Below are 22,500 nucleotides of genomic sequence, written 5' to 3' on the forward strand. Positions count from 1 at the left end.
TTTCTACTAAACCTTTAAACAGGTTAACACCTCCAGTGACGTGTGCAAAACAGGAAGGGCTTCATATTGCATCACTGAACCATCTCTGCAGGTGAAGATCTCTGATTAGACCAAAGAAAGTGGTTTAGTTTCAACTCCCAAGTTCCCAAGTTCAACCCTTCTGATCAGGTGAGCAGCTAAGACTCAAAGTAAATGCAGGATGTGGTTTGTACTCTACAAAACCTTCTGAGCAGCTGACATACTGGACATTGAAAAAAAAAAAAAAAATAATAATAATAATTGAAAGTAATTGAAAGATATGCATGTATATAAAATACTACGTAAAGGGGAATATAGTATACTATTATGTAATGATCCAGTAAGTGCATAATGTATATAAAATACTACGTAAAGGGGAATATAGTATACTATTATGTAATGATCCAGTAAGTGCATTGTATATAAAATACTACGTAAAGGGGAATATAGTATACTATTATGTAATGATCCAGTAAGTGCATGTATATAAAATACTACGTAAAGGGGAATATAGTATACTATTATGTAATGATCCAGTAAGTGCATTGTATATAAAATACTACGTAAAGGGGAATATAGTATACTATTATGTAATGATCCAGTAAGTGCATTGTATATAAAATACTACGTAAAGGGGAATATAGTATACTATTATGTAATGATCCAGTAAGTGCATTGTATATAAAATACTAGGTAAAGGGGAATATAGTATACTATTATGTAATGATCCAGTAAGTGCATTGTATATAAAATACTACGTAAAGGGGAATATAGTATACTATTATGTAATGATCCAGTAAGTGCATTGTATATAAAATACTACGTAAAGGGGAATATAGTATACTATTATGTAATGATCCAGTAAGTGCATTGTATATAAAATACTAGGTAAAGGGGAATATAGTATACTATTATGTAATGATCCAGTAAGTGCATTGTATATAAAATACTAGGTAAAGGGGAATATAGTATACTATTATGTAATGATCCAGTAAGTGCATGTATATAAAATACTACGTAAAGGGGAATATAGTATACTATTATGTAATGATCCAGTAAGTGCATTGTATATAAAATACTACGTAAAGGGGAATATAGTATACTATTATGTAATGATCCAGTAAGTGCATGTATATAAAATACTAGGTAAAGGGGAATATAGTATACTATTATGTAATGATCCAGTAAGTGCATTGTATATAAAATACTAGGTAAAGGGGAATATAGTATACTATTATGTAATGATCCAGTAAGTGCATAATGTATATAAAATACTAGGTAAAGGGGAATATAGTATACTATTATGTAATGATCCAGTAAGTGCATTTTTAAAAGAAAGACACAAAGAACAAAACATGGTAGATAATAGTTCCTAGAATGGTCTCTACTAAATATAAAAAACATGGATTGAGAATGGTATCTACTAAATATAAAAAACATGGATTGAGAATGGTATCTACTAAATATAAAAAACATGGATTGAGAATGGTATCTACTAAATATAAAAAACATGGATTGAGAATGGTATCTACTAAATATAAAAAACATGGATTGAGAATGGTCTCTACTAAATATAAAAAACATGGATTGAGAATGGTCTCTACTAAATATAAAAAACATGGATTGAGAATGGTCTCTACTAAATATAAACAACATGGATTGAGAATGGTATCTACTAAATATAAAAAACATGGATTGAGAATGGTATCTACTAAATATAAAAAACATGGATTGAGAATGGTCTCTACTAAATATAAAAAACATGGATTGAGAATGGTATCTACTAAATATAAAAAACATGGATTGAGAATGGTATCTACTAAATATAAAAAACATGGATTGAGAATGGTCTCTACTAAATATAAAAAACATGGATTGAGAATGGTATCTACTAAATATAAAAAACATGGATTGAGAATGGTATCTACTAAATATAAAAAACATGGATTGAGAATGGTATCTACTAAATATAAAAAACATGGATTGAGAATGGTATCTACTAAATATAAAAAACATGGATTGAGAATGGTATCTACTAAATATAAAAAACATGGATTGAGAATGGTATCTACTAAATATAAAAAACATGGATTGAGAATGGTATCTACTAAATATAAAAAACATGGATTGAGAATGGTATCTACTAAATATAAAAAACATGGATTGAGAATGGTATCTACTAAATATAAAAAACATGGATTGAGAATGGTATCTACTAAATATAAAAAACATGGATTGAGAATGGTATCTACTAAATATAAAAAACATGGATTGAGAATGGTATCTACTAAATATAAAAAACATGGATTGAGAATGGTATCTACTAAATATAAAAAACATGGATTGAGAATGGTATCTACTAAATATAAAAAACATGGATTGAGAATGGTATCTACTAAATATAAAAAACATGGATTGAGAATGGTATCTACTAAATATAAAAAACATGGATTGAGAATGGTATCTACTAAATATAAAAAACATGGATTGAGAATGGTATCTACTAAATATAAAAAACATGGATTGAGAATGGTATCTACTAAATATAAAAAACATGGATTGAGAATGGTATCTACTAAATATAAAAAACATGGATTGAGAATGGTATCTACTAAATATAAAAAACATGGATTGAGAATGGTATCTACTAAATATAAAAAACATGGATTGAGTGAGAGATTGTTTTAGTTCTCCCTGAGAAATTCTATCCTCTTTCATAATGCTGTATGGATAATCAGGTTCAAATCAATGAAGTTGCACTCTTGCTACCCCTGAACGACAGCAGTTCAGCTGCAAATACTGATCCCCTTACAAAGTTATTTCATTTTTATCTCCTTTTACATTATTCAGGAATGGGAGGGGGTAGTTTGATGAAACTGTTCCTACAGTCACTGATTAAACTTAGCCTGCAAAAGTACTTCATCTGGGTGACTGTTTTTCTTATCAGTGAGTTATTGCCGAGAGGGCTAGCAGTAAATAAAATAAATTGCATTTTTTAAAGATAACATAAAGTGCACACAAACAGAGGCACGATCACTACAATAAACAACAACTCTGAAACTTCAGCACGTCATAAAACCATATGAAAACACACAAAGCAAGCAAGCAGAAAAAACAACAGTCCTCACATAGAAACTAAAAAAACTAAACATCTTCACTGTCAATGTTCCAAGTACATAAACACCAACAAAAAATAACAATAACACTAAAATTAGAGACAGTACAATGGAGATGGCCACCACGATTTGCACTTATGTCAGTGAAATCTCGCTGAGAGAATCAAAGTTCAGAAATAAAATGGGTAAAATAAGACACTTACACATACATGAAAATACATACTAAAAACACAACGCAACAAACACAAGACAGAATGGGTGAAAGAAAACAAACAAACAAAAGAAGAAGAGAAATGAAAAAGGTGACCCATAAAATCTGATGGAGAACGTCTTACCTTCCTCAGTCATTGAGTGATAGTATTTTAGCTTGCCATAAGTCCCAAGTTCTACAAATATCACAGTGAAAGACAACCGTAAGGGCACACAGACACCAACAGCGGGAGAAGAGGGATAAGGAATGGACGAACAACACATATTAGGGTCCTTGGTCTAAAAACACACACACACACACACACACACACACACACACACACACACACACACACACACACACACACACATGCGCAAACACACACACACACACACCTTAACAGGGGTGGGTAAAAGAGGACAACAAACATGTCTCATCCAAGATAACACCATCATAAGTGCAAAACACAGTAGCCTTTAGATGTCCTAACATTAGAAACTGTTCAGTAATAAAGCATACTACACTGTTCAAACAAAGGTTTGTACATGGAAAAAAGGATGAAATGCAGGCAAGAACTAGAAAAAACACTATACAAACACAAATTCTTCATGAAACTCAAAACATAGTAAACATTGATGAGGGCGTTTTAACCCTTCAGCCGGTACCATCACACCGGTGTGACTGGAATGTTGGAAAACTGGAAAAAGTGAATTCAACATGGAAATTTAGAACCTTACATTGTTGCGGAACAGAATCTTTTGCTAGAATGTTCAAAACTCCCCAGCTGAAGGGTTAAAGGGCAAAGGAATTGTTAGGGATCCCTGGGTGGTCAAATATATCCTGTTAGCGTAGTTAACAAATTAGCTATGATAGAAAAAACAAAACAAACAAAAACAAAACAAAGCAATTACCTAATAATGACTTTTCCTGGATTAGTGTGCATTGTGTGACACATAACACACAATCAACATGCGACAGGGACAAACCACAACGCGAAAACGAAACCAAACATTTGTTTGACATTTGACACAACGTGTGGTGACCTTGGTGGCTGACCTTCTCGGCTTGTTTACTCGCATTGGCCAGAGGCCTACATCCACTCAGCCCTGTGTGTGTGTTTGTGTGTGTGTGAGCGTGTGTGTGTGTGAGTGTGTGTGTGAGAGTGAGAGAGAGAGAGAGAGAGAGAGAGAGAGAGAGAGAGAGAGCTCAAAGCTTTTAACATTGATCCGTCCCACTAGGAAAAGGGCTGCCTTTGCGTAAGGCAGGCCAGACCCCGATAATTTATCAAATGATTTTTTTTTGGCGGGCAGTTGTAGAGGCCACAGGGGGGAGGGGGGTGGGGTGCGTGACCAGATTGGATGCGTGTGGGGGGAGGGGGGAGGCTGGCAGTGGAGGAGGTTTGTCGAGTGACGAGGTGGGGGGTACAACTGAGTCCCATAAATAGTCCAACAGCCCGCGGGTGTTTGGGAATACATCACGAGGGAACGTGGCGGGGCGTGGGGGTGCGGGGGTGGAGGGGTGGGGGTTGTTCTCATGGTGCGTGTGTAATTTAGTGACCCGCCTGCAGACGAGCCACAGCGCCATCGATGGAAGTTACACAATCGAATGTAAAAACATCGACAGTGTGGCTTTTTTTTTGCTGCAATTTTGGCCACTTGTGTTACAAATTTAATGAGCATCCACCCTAGACGTTTAACAGTATAGGTGTGGCAGTCGGGCAGGCTTATTCTCTGGTGCAGAAAGTCAAGGTGTAGGTCCATTTGGGTCGCCTAGCCAGACGACCTTCACCAGGCTCCAGGGAACAACCGTGCAGACTTTGCTATTAGTCCGTCAATACGGACAGTGTGACGCAGGCTCATGATCACTCTCCCATCATCCACACTAGGGTCCGGCACGCCACACGCATGTTAAGGGACGAATTAATGCTGGCCGCCAGCCTTCTGACATCACCATGGGCTTCTCTGCCCACGCACGACGGCACGCCACTTCGAGGAATCCCTCCGAGCAGTCACGGGGGAGGGTGTCAGAAGACTAACGCTCGACTCAGTCCTCAAAATAAATAAAAAAGTATGCGTAAAAAACTCCAACAGACACAAAAGCGTGTTCTGAAATGAGAGGGAAAAAAAACAACAACTCCCCATGCTAACAACAACTCCAACAGCGCGAGGTCAGCTGTCAGTGCGTCCGCTGAGAAAGGACTTCTGGGAAATGTCACTTCTCATCCTCCTCAGACGCAGTGGCTCGCTTCCCGACCGGCTGCACGATGCGGAGAGAGGCGGCGGTGGAGCCTGAGCCTGAACCTGCTGCGAGACTTGGAGACTTGCCCTCAGGCCGGTTTGTTTTTAGGCCGCGTCGAGGGACGGACAGACATTAGCTCTCAGCCCTGGGCAGGAAAGGACAGGCACAGCTTGCCGCCGCAGCCTCCTCCTCCTCCTCTTCCTCCTCCTCTTCCTCCTCCTCTTCAGTTCAATATTTGATGCTCTAAAGTAGTGCTGCTTTAAAGCCCACGACGCTAAGAGCAAAGTAAAAAAAAAGGGGGCACTCTAACTTTGGCGGAGAAGATAAATAGCCTAGCACCTGTCTCTAACACACGAGAGGGAAGAGGGGTTGTGCTTTGTTATTTTGGAGAGGGGGGGCCCCGATCAAACTTGGGCTGAACTTAAATCCCTGAATCGATTTTGGAGTCAAACTGTTCCGATCCAATGGCGGGGAAAAGCTTTTGTAAACTTCCCAGAATCTCATATAAACTTCATAACGAATTCTGGGAACAAGGGTAGGGGAAATGATAATAACTCATGATTCATATTCATCAGTGAGTGAGTTTGGACACTTGATCTATACTGGGGGCAGGTCTGTTATGTACTGTGGTTAAAAAATAAAAAAAAACTATGACAGATGAGAAAAGTTTGTCAAATCCAAAGACAAAATGGAGTTTCTGAACGACTAAATAAAAATCATGAAATCTTTTACAATCTGTACATATGGCCCCTTAGCTCTGGTTTCACCACTGTGTAAGTGATTACAGTGACAAACTAGCCTGATAACCACACAGAGTATCAGAAATACCAACATCAAAGTAACACCAAGGAACAACAAGCAACACCAAGCAAAGACAGGACGGAATAACAGACGGCATCATCTCGACCATGACACTAGTGGTTCATGTGTTAGGTTCTGTAATCCTCCTTGGGAATTATCCACGAGACAACAAGACAATTTCGCAAATATCAGTAAGCCTCATGCAAGAACGTATTATGTCATATATGTCAAATTGGCTGTACAGTAATATATTATGTATGTACTGTAGCGCTTTGTCCTAAGACTAGTCTAAGAGTCGTAATGTTAAAAGTCACCAGCAAATGTGCAAAATATCCAATATATAATAATGTAATGTAAAATATCCTCTTATACCACCCCATAATAATATGGAGTCTTTTCAGACAGTATATGTTCTGATGAGCGGTTCTTGCAGGAGGCCCACTGAGGCTGAGAAAGAACAGACTGCCCTACATTCAGTCAGCACAGGCCACTGACGGGCAGCAGACTGCCTGGGCAAACAGGCTGGTTAGTATTATCACTGTACCTTACGGGATTAGATGGACACCATACACAGCACGGACAAAGGGAACAAGACACAGGAGAGCAGAGGGAGGAGGCACAATGCAAACCATACGGGAAGAGGAAACAACACGAGGGGGGGTTCTCAGGAGGGCATCCCAACGTACACACATTCAACTCAAAACAGCCAGAGTCAGGAAACAAGGGCAGAGTACAAGGACAAGGAAGGAGGAAAACTTTTTTTTTTTTTTCAGGAAAAGTCAATACGTCGAAATCACAGGGGCAAAGTTAGGGGCAACCAAAGAAGGGGGGAGGGGTGTCTTTGATGAGAAGACGACAAAAGAGAACAACAACGAAACAAGAAACGAAAGGAAAACTAAACAAACAAAGCTGCGTCAAAGCTGCTGCCATGACAACGGACACAGCTGTTGGCCAACGTCAAATAGAGAGAGAGACAACTCACCAGAGTCAGCAAATTCTGAAACGAGTGAAGATAAAGGTATAGAAAGAGGAGGAAAGAAAAGGTGGAAAAGTAAGACAACCAAAAAGGAGGAGGAAGAAAGGAAGGAAGACCGAGAAAAGAAAGAAAGATAGACAGAAAGAAAGAAAAAGAGAAAAAACAAAGACAAGAAAAATGTTTTATAAGTGTTTGAAATATGGTATGACACGCAAACACACTAAGAACTTTAAAGTATTTTCCACATCATCAGACAAGAGAGAAGAAATACAAAACACAGTCTCACACACACACACACACACACACACACACACACACACACACACATACACACTAACTCACACACACCGCTCAAGGCCAGGTGGCCTACAAATTATGCACAGCACAAACATTTGTTTCAGGTGATAGTAACTAAGCATTTTTAGCACACAAAACGTAAGCAGATTTCACTGGAGTGTTCGCAAGGACATCTGTTTGGTTCCTAGTGCGTTTCCACTGTCCCGGCACGCCACCCTGGCTCTTCAAAGTGAGAGCAGCACCACCGAACCATCTCCTCTGAGGATTCAGCCCCAGCCTGCTTCACTTCTAAAAGCCTCTGAAATATGCATGACACGGACCTTCCCAATATAGCCTAGCGCTACGCCACTCCTCTCAGACGGAATGGCTAAGGGGAGAGATTAGCCTAGAACACGATTGGCATTCCCCACTCAGTTTTAGCTCCCAGGACCAACACATTTTGTTCACATCTTGAATACCAAATACAAGGAGACAATCACACACACACACACGCGCACACACACATCAATCCATCAATCTGTCATGCTGTTGAATCATGATTCAGAGTAAAAAAACAACCTTATCTAGATATGGACGCTTCAGCGCACATTCTAACAGTAGAAGTCTTATGCTGCGCCATTCATATATTCATTACTGCTGACCAGTAGCCAGTCTACATGTGTTTTTTAAATGGGCTCAAGTAGGCTACCTTGTCTGCCGCTTTACCTTGTGCCGTCATTGTAATCATAAATGCATCTATATTTTATCACAATGAGCTAGTTGTTGTTTACGAGCTTATTTATCTGCAAATGAAGAAGAGGCTAATAATAGACGTGTTCATCGACAGGGCTAAAATAATCCTCCGTATATAAAAGAGGCGAGTCGGATAAAAGCGTTTAAATGTGAGCTGAGCTGTATGATGAGTCATCTGTGGTGAAGCTCCAAGCATGTACCAGAGAGCGTGTCTGACTCACACCAGAGCCAATCATACACACATATAAACACACACACACACACACACACATATGCTTTGAGTCTTTGTAGGTGCCAATGACAAGTGCAGTGCAAATGTCTCTTTGTCTTTGAGTCTTCCCCACAGGCGTATGAAGGACTCGGAGTTAAATTAATATGATGATTAATCAGCAAACAATCTGTCATTAATAATGCATGCATTAAATACTTGCTGTGGCTGACCAGGCATTGAACCAAAACGCGGATTTTTAGTTAAATGTAAGACTTCCTTTAAGTGTCATGTTGTCTTTCAGCATTACCAGAGATACTACCAGAGCTTAGCCTAGCATCTTCATTCTGACTCACATAACCACAGGGCAAAAAACCCTGGCTTCCATTTTTAATAATGCTAATCTTTTCGACAAAGCAAATCTTTTTAGCACTGGGGATCGTGGGCTGTCAGAGTTGAGAGATTTGTTTAACAGCAAAGAAGATTATTAAACTTTGTGTGCTTTTCCCCTCAGAAATAATCTGAGCGGCTGATTACCAGCACGTCTCCTACTCTGCGGTTCTTCCGTCGACTCTCTCTTTTGCCTTTCACCAGGTTCCCTGTCATTGTCATTTAGCAGAGGGCTGAATGTCTCGAATGTCCCTGAGGATTATGAGTTATATCTAGACTCTCTCTCTCACCCTTCTTCATTTCATCTCTCTCTCTTTCTCTCTCTTTCTCTCTCTCTCTTTCTTCCTTCCTCTCTACATTACACCTCTGCGATATCACCTATCATCTTAACAATGCAGTCCGTTATTCGGATTCAGTTTCCTGGTGCTCGTGCAAAACTGTAGAAATTAGCTGAATTTGTCCAAATGTGTGCAGGATTTGAATTGCAGACTGCTCCTTTAAAGGTGCTATGTGGAGTTTTTTTTTAAAGGACTTTCTCCCTCTCTTTCTCTCGATCAATACAGAGATCATAAGCACGTGTGACTCATAAGCAGCACCCTACATCCCACATTTCAACATTACTTGTCCCCCCCCCCCCCCCTCATGAAGCCCAGAGCAGCTACATCATTTTTTTGTCTTTCTCCAGCATGACTTTGTACATGTCTACACTGAGAGCAAAGGAGCAGGTAACACCGCGGGTAAATAATACAAATCAGAGCTGTCAAAAGAGAAAGATAAAAGAGAAAACAGAAATAGCATCGGAATGGGAGCGTGGCGGTGAACGACAGCTCGACAGCTTTTCACTCTCGCCGTGTGTGCCCTGCTGTCTGTGCCCAAGCCGTCTGATGCTAACAGTGACTCACTGGGTCTGCTAGCCGGAGATAACTAAAGCAACCTCCGTCTCTCCGAGACAGACACTGGAAACACTTCAGGCTAAATCCAGCTCAGTGGGGATTCGGTGAATGATATTCGGCCTAGCGTGACTAGATTGAGTTGATTTCATATTTACACATTAATGACAAATCTTCACTTTCTGTCATGTCAGATCGCTACAGCAGTATAAAGCATTACCCCTTATGAGAAGTAACAGCAGAATACCATCGAAAGGACACTAAAGCCTTTACACAATAAACAGGCCTGTGTGAAGAGTTCCAAATGGATATGATAGCAATCATCTATAAAGACAGCCCCTAAAGCCAACCTTATATCTAACTTCAGTGTAGCAACCATGGTACAACCAGGGATAATGGACACAGCATTTGGTGGTCACTTCATATTACTGTATGGCCATATTATACCATATTAGCACACATTACGTTACTATATTATCACCATCTCAGTGAGCGCTATTTTCAGTGACCCAGACGCTGTATTGTCCAGTATCCCTCTGGCAGTTTGAGTGACAGAAGCAAATACCCATGACCACAGTGTGGGTGTTAAGGAAGCTGGGAGGCATTAAAATAATGGAAATCGCCAGCGCATGCTGAAAAAAGGGCGTCTGGCCGGAAACATCCATGGGGGCGATTATAAAAGTTTCAAAAAGTACTGTTGTGCTGTCCTTGATTTAAAAACGTTATATTCATTACCTGAAGGAATCAGCACCCAGTCTAACTCAGATTAAGGTTTTGAGTCGTGTGTTATTCCATTTCTTTTAGGTATGAAAATAATAAATATAGCATTAAAAACAGTAGCATGGATAATGCTATTCCAAATGTTCCCAGTTTGCCACTGATGACATGTCTTGTTTGATATAATCATTCCATAGATTAACCAAATAAGGAGCATTCGCGCAATTATTATCATCAGCGGAAACAAACAAAAGAATAAACTAGAGTTGTGTAGAACAGTTTTATACTACTGTATCTATCTTCAAACTGTTTAAAATGCCTGTGTATGTTAAGTTAACTTATTAGTCAACTTAATTAGGTTAACTTAATAGGTCTTTCATTGTTCGAATTTGTTTTTTTTTTGAGTGACATTTTGTACATGGAAGAATGTTATATCCATTTGACGCCTTGCAGCTTTATGACGAAAACATTTAACGGTGGAACACATCCAACCACACGTCTGACGTGCTCTAGATCTATTCCAGAGTTAACGGCTATTCTGGGTCGCCACGGCGACGCTATGGCAGCCTCCACAGAGACAGAGGGAGGATCTGGTTCTCCCCACATGTGGTGGGATACCCCAGCTTTCCTATGGATGAGACAGGATTAGCAGCAGCAGTGTGTGTGTGTGTGTGTGTGTGTGTGCCACCTTACCTTCACTGAGAGGGTCCAGAGTGTGTATCATAAGCTGGAAGATGCTGTTCCTCATGAGACTGTTGTGCAGGGAGGCGGAACTTCCTCCTCTCTGGAGCCGAGGTCTTGCCTGTTGGAGGAGAGGTATGTCAGTCACAAATATTGATTGGAGGAAACAGGAAGGGTGAATCCAGAGGAATATGGGAACTAGTCTGGGGATCCCGGGAGACACCTTTGGAGAAGAACATGGAATCTTCAGCACATGGATCAGTTTCATAGTGTTGAAATAGATACTCATGTTTTCCCCTCAACATTGAGACAACCTGCAAAGTGAGTACTGAATGCACACAACCCACAGCCAAAGTGACACAGCAAAAATTCAGCCATATAGTCACTGCCTGCTGTGCTTACTGTTGCTTTAAGGCAGGCATGCAAATGATCAAGTCAGATGAGGTGGTCGGCCATTTTGAGCTGAAAACAGATAAAAACTACACAAAAAAACTGCAGCATTGCAATGTCAAAGCAATGCAATGCAATGGTGTGTGAGACAGCTGGCATTTTTGAAAAAGCAAAAAAGGTTTAACATGTTGATGACTCACCACTGGGACACAAGCGACATGTATACACTTGTTTATGCATGTGTGCGCGTGTATGTGTGTGTGTTTGCACGCACACACATGTGCGTGTGTGTGTGTTCCTGCTTGTGTGAGTGAGTTAGTTTCAGTTAATTTCATTGATCTTCCCAAGCAAATAGCTCTTTCCATATATAGCTCTTTCCACAGATGTTTCCACAGCTATGATTAGGAATGATCAAACTGAGTGTAAAATAAACACATGCATTAGTACATACATAAAACAACACGTGCATAAGTACACTAAACACATGCATATGTACATAGAAAGATAAATAAACACATGCATATGTACATAGAAAGATGAGTAAACACATGCTTATGTACATAGATAGATGAGTAAACACATGCATATGTACATAGATAGATGAGTAAACACATGCATATAGAAAGATAAATAAACACATGCATACTGTATGTACATACATAGATAAATAAACACATGCATGTACATAGAAAGATGAGTAAACACATGCATATGTACATAGATAGATGAGTAAACACATGCATATAGAAAGATAAATAAACACATGTATGTAGATAGATAGATAAATAAACACATGCACAAGTACACAGATAGATAAATAAACACATGTATGTAGATAGATAGATAAATAAACACATGTATGTAGATAGATAGATAAATAAACACATGTATGTAGATAGATAGATAAATAAGCTAAACACGTAAGTGCAAATGAATATTAGTGGATTCTGCTGCTTGGGAGAGGGTGAGGGTCATCATCACAGAGGCCCAGATCCGGCCTTGATCTGGCTCACATCCGGCTGAGACTCCACTGAACTCCTGCTACCCTCCTCTGTGACCTCTGGCTTTTGACCTCTAACCTGTGATCTTGCACTTTCCTCTAAGCCCAGTGATCACCTAACCTGACTCTCGCCAGATGAATTTCGTTCCGCTTAGCTCCGCCTAGCTTCACTCACATCCATCTGGGACCTCTTCCATTGAGAGTGATTTCTGCAACCGACTTTATGGTTCAGCCAATCAGGACGCAGGGCGGGAGTTTCATAGATGTGACATAGCGTAGAAGCGACTGTGAGACTGTTATCAGCGTCACAGGTTGGCTTCGATGTGAGTGGTTGAAGTAGCACGTCAATAGATGACGGAAAAGTGGCTTATTCAATCATATGCAAGCATTTTTTGATTATGCCCAGCCTTCTGAAGCAACACTCCAATGGATTGGTCCCAGATGGATGAGTGGAGCTAGGCGGAACGAAATCCATCTGGCGAGAGTCAGGTTAGTGATCACCTGCCACAGCACCAGCTTATATCCACCAAGCCTAGCAGGCTTTTCTTTCTATCTACAGTATCTATTACTCTGTCTTTCACTCCTTCTTTTCTTCCTTTTTCTGTCTGTTTTTCTATCTTTTTCATTTCATTCACTCATTCTCTTTGTCACCTTCAGCCATCCACTCTCAGCCCAGTGCAACACAATGTCACCCCAAGGTCACCCCTTCTTTTCTCTTTTCTTCTCTCATTTACTCATTTACTGTCTCTAAATGCCACTCCCTCTATCTCTGTTTTCTGCCGTTCCTTTCTTCTCTCTCTCTCTACCCCATTGTCACTTGTCTGCTATTAGAGGCCTGCCCAGGCTAGCTTTCTTAAACTCACTCACTCTCTCTCTCTCTCTCTCTCTCCCTCTCTCTCTCATTTCCTTTCTCTTGCTTACCCTCCACACCTTCACAGTGCTTTTCAGACAGCATTTCTGTCCTGTCTGTCAACATCTCCAACATCTTTTCTCTCCATCTCTTCTTCTCTCATTTTCACAAACATCCCCCTTCTCTCTCTATCACTCACTGCATCACTCTGTATTCAACCCCGCTTCTCTCTCTATCACTCACTTCATCACTCTGCATTCATCTACCTTTGTCCAACAGTCCTCCTTCTTTTTATCCTGGTCTCTTATTCTCTCCATCTCTGTCATCCTTTCTCACACACTCTCTCTTTTTCCATCATATTATCTATCTTTCCCTCCTTCTTTCCATCTCTCTCTCTTCTACTCTATTTCCCGCCCTTTCTTTTCTGTCTTACTCTCTCTTTCCTTCTCTCTCTCTCTCTTTTCCATCTTCCCTCCCTCCCTCCTTCTTTCCCAGTCCTCACAAGGTCATGCCTGCGGACCATGGAGGGGAGCAGGATGCTGAGAGGAGTGGTGCATGCTGGGATATGTGTGTGTCGGTAGGTTCGGTGAACAGAGACAGGGCATCGTGGTGACGTGTCTATGCAATCTGGTTGTGTCAGCTTCTGAAGCACGGATGCATGCACATGTCAGTGTGTGTGTGTGTGTGTGTGTGTGTGTGTGTGTGTGCCTGTCTGTCTGTGTGCTTGCATCTGTGTGTGAAGACAGAGCAGAACCCCCCCCCCCCCCGAGAAGGAACGAATGATAGAAAATTACCCAAACCCCATGTCACCTCACGGCTGTTTCCCTTTGGCTGGAAGCCAAATTAGCCAGATGTGCTGCGCCGTGAGCCTCTGAGACAAACGTATCACTATCTGTCAGAAGCATGTCAAATCTGTTACTTTTAAACCACCAGACACCAGAGGATTACAGTCCTCTTCTGGTCGTTTAATGTATAATATTAATAAAAGCACACCAGATGATAGCATTCATGTCACAAGGGTATATTCGGGTTAGGGTGGGGGTAGGGGGGTTCAACAGGGGTGCAGATTGGTGTAAGTGGTTTAGAGTGGAGTAGCTCAAGTGTAGAGTGAAGGAGGATGAGGAAGAGTTGTTAGTGCTCTAGTACCTACTGATGAATAATTACAGCCCAACACCAGACATTTAAACAAACAAACATACACAGGACACTAGAAGAACACACAGACACTAACATAGACAGACAAACAGACATACAGACAGACAGACAGACAGACAGACAGACAGACGGGACCTACCGATAGCTTGCTCTCATCCTCTGCACTCACAGGGCTTTGCTTTGGTGATCAAATAAAAGAGAAAGGACAGCAAAAACAGAAGGAGGAAAAGAAAAGAAGAGAGAAAAAGAGAGAGAGAGACAAGAAGACACATGTGAAACACACCAAGCAGACAGGTGAAAAGACAGCTTAGACAATAGAGTGCGTCGTCATGACAACGTGAAAAGAATGGACTGGGGGAAAAAACAAGTAAACAACACAGAGAGAAAAACACACCACCAACACAATCAAATCCAATGCAACAGAGTAGAAGAGGACCAGGTAGTGGACACAGTCGTGGAGCTAGAGTGGACACTGACATCTATGTTGGTAATTAAACGTCCCCAGCAGGCACACGAGATGACACGCAACATGGGGACACGTGTCCAGCCTCAGGACAGAGGCTTGCTGCAGGGACGCAGCCTAGAGGAGGCTCAGCAATCAGACCAGACCAGACCAGGGGAGAAAAGATACCGCTCCACAAACAAACACTCTGGAAACATCACCGGCTCTCTCTCTCTCTTTCATTCTCTCTCTCTCTCTCTTTCATTCTCTCCTTTTTCCTCTCACACACTCACACACACTCTAAAACACACACACACACAGACATATAGTACACTCAAACACACACCTCATCTGAATATAACATTCTGTTTTCCATAATTACTCATTTACTCACACCATACAGAGAGAGAAAGAGGGAGAGAGAGAGAGAATGGATAGAGAGAGGAAGATAGAAAAGCATGTGTTGCCAGCCCAAGAGTTCCGCCAAAGCGTCGTGGAGAGCCATGCTATCATTACAGGGCCCAGAGCGGGCATGTGATTAACCAGGAGATCAAACGAGGCCAAAAAAAAGCCTGATGCCAGACCACTTCCTTGTCTAGACGTCTACCAGGCCTGCCTGCCCGCTTGCCAGGGGACGACTGCTGGCTTAAGGGGCAAAGTGCTGGCTCCTCTCCAGGCCTTTACCGTCTCTCCCTATCTACACACACAGGCCTATAGAACTACATTCAATTCCATACACAGATCTGCTTTATTTGGCATTGAATACATAGTATTATTGATACATTGGAAATTCATAAACATAGAATTAAAACATCAAATCATACAATCCACATACATGTATATGTATGTGTGCACTAACACACAACTACACTTACCCATGAACACACACACACACTCATACACACACACACACACACACACACACACACATACACACACTCACACATGCACTCATACTGTCCACACACACACACACACACACACACACACACACACACACACACTCCTCATCTCAGCCTTTCTATTGTCTCAGTGGTCCAGCGGGCGGGACAGGGTCTGTCCGAAGGAAGTGACCTCATCAGGGCATACTTAAGGCCTCGGCACATGGCCTCCGACACGAGTGCGCTGACACTCTCTGTCAACTGGCCACGCACACAAGCCCTGAAATATTTAACTACATGCAATAAACAATCAACAACAACAACAACATATTACATTTCTATATCGCTTTTCACGACACTCAAAGCGCTTCACATTTAAGGGGCAGCCTCACTAACCACCACCAATAAACAATCAATATTATTGAGCGGCACTGACAAAAATAGAACTAAATCGTAATCTACAAGGCGGCGGCAAAACGGTTGGGCAGTGGTGTGTGGGGTTGTGTTGGAAACAACGGAATCTATTGGAATCAAACGTCGGGAGCAAAGTGCGGCGCACCCAAGTCAGTGCTGATGTGTGGAGGCCTTTACAGGGACTGACTGTACGGCAGGGACTGCACTGCAGTTTTCAGATTAACTATATCTACATTGCCATCATCAGCCACCATTCATCCAATGTTCCAAAGGCACATTCTGTTTACTAATCTGATATCATTTTAAAAGGCTAACTGAGAAAACATTGGAGAACCCTTTTGCAATTATGTAAGTAGATAATGTAATCTGAAAACTGCTGCCCTTATTAATAAAACAATGCAACTGATCTCAGCTGCTATTCTGTCTATAATGGAGTGGAATGGAAATGTCTAAGTGACCCCAAACTTTTGACCTGTACCGGTATATGTATTATTATGTATTATGCATTGTTTGGCTTCATTTGTGGTCATCATACTCCTAATTATACATTTAATTAGCTTGTTATATTGTCTCCATTCCATATGAAGAGGAACAGCTATAGCATAAAAAGCTTTTGATCAAAAAAATCTATTTTGCATATCAATCCCAATTCAACGGGTAAGTGATGCCTTTGAACAGAAAGACTGATTCTCGCGACACAAGGAAATCATAGAGAGCATCCATCTGAATCCATTTTTGCTCGCTAATTGTACGGAAGTGAAAGGCGGAGATGTGACCTGCACAATTGGCGATTATGGGACCCGGCGGACTCTCCGATTATGTAGTGAATATATTCATGCTATTAACGTTCCCATTCCCGCAGCTGCCATGATTCCCATAGCAACCACTCCAGGCCTAGAGACTCAGCCAAGCTCTTGAAGGGAGGGAGGGATGTGTGTGTGTGTGTGTGTGTGTGTGTGGGGGGGGGGGGGTGTGTCTGCCATCTCCCAAGGTTGAAAGATCAACCATATCCCATCATGCATTTCTCTCCTGTGTCAATCAATTGTTCTCATTGCACAAGCTCTGTTGATGAGGTGTGCAAGTCTGCAAAGTCCTGCAGACACGTATGCACATGTGCCGCACAGGGAAGCCGTGCATCTCACTGGCTGCTGAGGATTGCTCAAAATGAAAGAGAACCTGGAGAGTGTCAAATCTCTCTCTGAAATACGTTCATGTCATTCTCTAAGGCGAGCACAAGCTGCCTCAGGGAGTGTGTGTGTGAGAGAGAGAGAAAGAGAGAGAGAGAGAGAGAGAGAGAGTGGTTAGGCTGGGACTTTCTACTCCCTGACATAAGCAGACATTCTGACAAATCAGAGAGACAGACAGACAGACAGGCAGACAGACAGACAGGCAGGCAGGCAGGCAGGCAGGCAGAGAGACACACAGATAGATATTCTAACTAATCAGAGTCAGTTTGAGAAGTACACAGACGCGTAAAGAAATAGACTGACGGCACTTCACACGAGTCCCTGCCCATCAGTGCGGCTGTAGCGTCGAGTGCCAATATATGCCTTGTGCCTCTCCTCACCATTACATAACCCAGCACCGGGGACGATTCTGGGAAACGCTTCAGCTACAGACAGCAAAAAATGTACAAATAAATAAAGAAAGAAAGAAACATCGAGAAGAAAAACTAAATGAGGCAAGCAGGGTAGAGATGAGCCAGGCGAGCGGCCACCATGTTGTTTGAGTCGTGACTGGGCAGGAAGAGCCCAGGTCACGGGCCACACCGCCGCGTGAGTCACGCGTCCAGGCACCTCTGGTCGCCGCTCGGTTGCCAGTGACCTCCGAGCGCAGATCCGAGGGAGCTGCTTTCAGCCACTGACTCACTACTCTCCTACTGGGAGTGTTTTGCGATCCTGCCATTTAGCGGATGCGGTCTATTTACCGTACTTGCTGGTTTGTTTGTTTACCCGTTTGCCTGTTAGACACTATAAATATTTTATCATTACACAGACTCTGAGCCAGAAAAATGGGCATGCACAAGAGGAAAAAAGAGAAAAAATGTCTCCGGGAGAAATAAACAGAGGAATTGAATTCAGACATCATGATCGATGCCTCGGCCAAACTTCCTCAGAGAAACTGAAGTTTGAGGACATCCGTCACTGTCCCTGAGCCATTGGTATTCCAGGCAAGCGGCACAGTTGCCCTGAGCACTAAAATCAAAGGAGTGCATTTCTCCTTAGTCTAATTGACAACACAATTTGGCTGAAGATGGCAATGCATTAGAGATGGGATTGTTTTGGCACGCCGGATTGAGATTGGGAACTATAAAGAGAGTGTTTCATCTTGAGCAGAGGGTTTCATTTGGTGCCAGAAAACTTCTGCCATAGTGAGAAACAGCAGCACAAAAGCAAAGTACTTCATCACAGGTCGAGAACATTACTCCATGATGACTCATTCAGACTGTGCACCTTTTCTTCACAGACACTAATTGCAGTAAGATCAAAAGGTATTCAGTATAATCAACACAAACATACAGGCAAACATACACACACACACACACACACACACACACACACACACACACACACACACACACTGCCATTAATATTATGAACATACACCTCATTGAGAGTAAGCTGTATCTGAGCCCCTGAATAAGCTCTACAGTTGCGATTGTAGGAGGTGCTGGTTTCTGCTAGCGTGGCTCTGCCATCCTACGTACTTCCGCTTAATTTTCATTTTCCTTCAGTACGTCGTCTGAGTTTTCGCTATATTCGCAGGTTTTCTCAGGCCAAATTTTACCTGTCCAATCATCGAACAGAGGGGGTGGCTGAGAACGATGACGTTGAGGTTGTGTGCTAGTTTGGGCATGACATACGTCACGACCAACGACAGATCCGATTGGCTCTGGGCAGATCCAATAGTTTTAAACTTCAACGGAGTACTCACATTCAAGGAAGTTAACGCTTGGCAATGGAAAGTGGCCAAATGAAATGTTCGTACGAGAGTCTGGTAAGACCAGGCTAGGTTTCTGCAGCACTGCAGAGTCCATTTGTGCAGATTAATTCCTGTGGCTGGACACAGGTCAGCAGCCTGGACTAAAGCTCTGGGACCAGTGGGCCAGTTTAAACATGCTCTCCCTGCCCTGCTGTAATACCCTCTATGGCCTTAGGGGAGAGAGAGATGTGAGGAGGGGGGTGGTGGTGCTCATGAGGCCTTCTGAAGGAGAAAGAGAAAGTTCTAGAAGGGGAAGTGAGAGTTCCGGAGGGGGAGGACCACCGACATGAGTGCGAGGCATTCCACTTTCGACATTCGATTACTTTGACAACATTATTCTCAATACAACCCTGCACACCAGAGTCGAAGAATAGAATTGAGTAGAATGTATTGAGACGTCGCTAAAATAAACAGAAGGAGAGTGTTCTAAGAAGGGTGGGGTGGAGAACATTCCGGAGGGGGCAAACCCAACTGCCATCTGACAGCACGTGCGTTCACAGCAGTTCTACCATCGCCCTGACGACTCCCCGTTCTCTCAGCTGTCACAGCAGAGCCGCTGCGTTGGCACAACCTGAGACAACACTTTTTACCTTCGTCTCATCCTCTCTCTCTCTCTCCCTCTCTCTCTTTCTCCCTCTCTCTCCCTCTCTCTCCCTCTCTCTCATCCATCTCCCCCTCTCCCACTCTCTTGCACAACCTGAGACAACACTTTTTACCTTCATCTCATCCTCTCTCTCTCTCTCCCTCTCTCTCTTTCTCCCTCTCTCTCTCTCTCTCTCATCCATTTCCCCCTATCTCTCTTTCTCTCTCTCTCTCTCTCACTCTCTCTCTCTCTCTCTCTCTCTTTCTCTCTCTCTCTCCCTCTCTCTCTCTCTCTCATCCATCTCCCCCTCTCTCACTCTCTTGCACAACCTGAGACAACAGTGCACTTTTCTGCTCTCAGCCCATCCTCTCATCACAAGGCTGCAAGAGTTTGCTGAAAGACATAATGATGATTTTCCAGAAGTGACATACCCAACCCCCCCACACACACACACACACACACACACAAAAACACACACACATAAACAACTCAAGCCGTCCATTTGATAATTAGTAACCCCTTCAGTTTTGCAGCAAGCAGAACTAATTAGCGTGGTTGTCAACGCACTGATTTCCCTGTAGAGGGTCTGCAAGCCACTTGGAGATCGCTCCAATCCATCTCTATCAATCACACCGCCATTGTTCTGAGGAGGCAGGTGTGCATCCAAGGGGCAGAGGAAAAGCGTGTGTGTGTGTGTGTGTGTGTGTGTGTGCCTGTGTGTGTGTCTGTGTGTGTGTGTGTGTGTGTGTGTGTGTGTGTGTGTGTGTGTGTGTGTGTGTGTGTGCGCGCGTGTGTACATGTGCGTGTGTGTGTGTGTGTTTGTTTGTGTGTGTGTGTGTGTGTGTGCGCGCGCATGTGTACCAAGGGGAAGGGGACAACAGAATTTGCCCTTCAAAACCTACAGTTGTAAATGTGTTTTTGCTTTTTTCAAAGTGAAGACTGGTTCACTTGACTGAGCAAAACCTAAGAAAGCATTAAATAAAAAGCAGTGCCATATTTCAGAGCCACTTTATTCTTAATCAAAATATATCTAAAAAAATAACCCTCTAAAAGGTTGGTCCATCTGTCTATTACTAAAGGGGAAAAACACACTTTGCCATTTATGTGTAAAACTATTAGCACAGCAACCGAGAAGCCAGAACGTTCTGCGGCCGCAACATGTAATGCGGTCACATGACTCAGACACAGGACTAGGCAGCTTGGAGTAGGAGAGGCCCGGCTAGTTCTAGCGTCAGCTTGAGTGTTAGCGTGGCGGTGGACGGTTTCCCTTTTCAACCCAGTAATCCCAGAGGCCCCATGTGTGGGGACACGCCGCGGCCAGGAACACCACGGCAGGTGGCCCTGAGTGGCCGTGTCCTCAATCAGGCGCGCGTGGGCGTCGGAACACTCCGGACACAACAGAGAGACCAACTGCATAGCGCTACCTTGCCAGCACTACAATGTTGTTGTTTTTCTTTTCAGATTTCAGGGGTTAGTTATGAAATCTGTTGTTTCATATTTGTCACTGGACATCTGCTAAGTAGAGGGTCCGACAGGGATAGAGATCCACAGGGATTGCAGACGGAGATACGCAGTAAGTAGATAAATACTCCACATCCATCTATCCGTGTGCTTACCTCCAGCCTCTGTCCACTCGACCTGCTTTCCACTCCACTCATGAATGCACTTGTCCATTAACCCTACGGTCACACAGACAGCGCGCAGGCAATACAGAGCCACCGGTTGTCCATCGTTTTTAACAGAAATTGATGATTTACAGGAACAAGAGACAGTTGTGTCGAACAACTAGGTGAGGTGAAAATAAGACAGTGATAGAGGTCTATTGTACGCAAATACAGAGCAATGTGACATGGTGACCGGGTGAGAATGCCTGTTTGTCTCTCTCCTGCAGAGGCCACAGGTTAAAGGTTACAACGCTATCTGCTTCGAGTAGGCCTATTAGGTAGGACTGTACAGTCCTCAGTACACAGTACAGTACAGTACACTCCTCAGTCCTACTCGAAGCAGATAGCGTTGTCTGACAGTCGAGTGGGTTAATGCACGTATTTCCAGAACAGGTCTGCAACATTCAGGCAGCTCTGAGTTCGAATCTAGGCAGGAGCAGAGCCTATTATAATGAGCGCATACGGGGAGTAAAACGACTGTTACGCGCTGTTACAACTGTAGGCTACAATGGTCGCAATACAGAAATATGCGCGTGTTAGTTTAGTTAGAGATTATTGTTATTATTATTATTATTATTTTACCTTATGTTACTTACACCAAAGCTGAATAAAATTATGCAAGATCAAAGTAACCTAAGGTAGCCTATGGCTCTGATGGTCTGCGATTTTAGTTTTTAGATCATTTCAAACAAATCATTAGTCTAACGTGACGGCATCACCTTTGATGGACATTTATTTCCTTTCGTCTATATTTGACGATGAGGGATTAACATGAATGTCTATCTTACGGAACCCCACGTCGGAAAACAACGCAGAAGGTACACCTTTCTCGTTGGAATTTGACGCCAAGGACCCTTGACCATGCGTCAGACCTTTGACGAGTAA

The 22,500-nt window shown here is 42.6% G+C and overlaps 1 protein-coding gene across 1 annotated transcript in view; it reads right to left on the reverse strand.

Annotated features, from left to right (window-relative positions):
* The window catches only part of LOC143127863 (sodium/potassium/calcium exchanger 2-like), a 72,144-nt gene that overhangs the window by 23,719 nt on the left and 25,925 nt on the right, over nucleotides 1-22,500 (reverse strand). Inside the window, exons 3-6 of the mRNA XM_076289577.1 lie at nucleotides 14,789-14,822; nucleotides 11,267-11,375; nucleotides 7,346-7,360; nucleotides 3,470-3,520 (exon numbers count right to left, since the gene is read on the reverse strand). Coding sequence (XP_076145692.1) covers nucleotides 3,470-3,520; nucleotides 7,346-7,360; nucleotides 11,267-11,375; nucleotides 14,789-14,822 — 209 coding nt within the window. The remainder of the gene's footprint in view (nucleotides 1-3,469; nucleotides 3,521-7,345; nucleotides 7,361-11,266; nucleotides 11,376-14,788; nucleotides 14,823-22,500) is intronic.

This window comes from Alosa pseudoharengus, unplaced genomic scaffold (assembly GCF_046254945.1).
Source record: "Alosa pseudoharengus isolate Yale_2024_CS ecotype anadromous, Long Island Sound unplaced genomic scaffold, YU_APseudo_1.1 YU_APseudo_1.1_scf_17, whole genome shotgun sequence".
NCBI lineage: Eukaryota > Metazoa > Chordata > Actinopteri > Clupeiformes > Clupeidae > Alosa > Alosa pseudoharengus.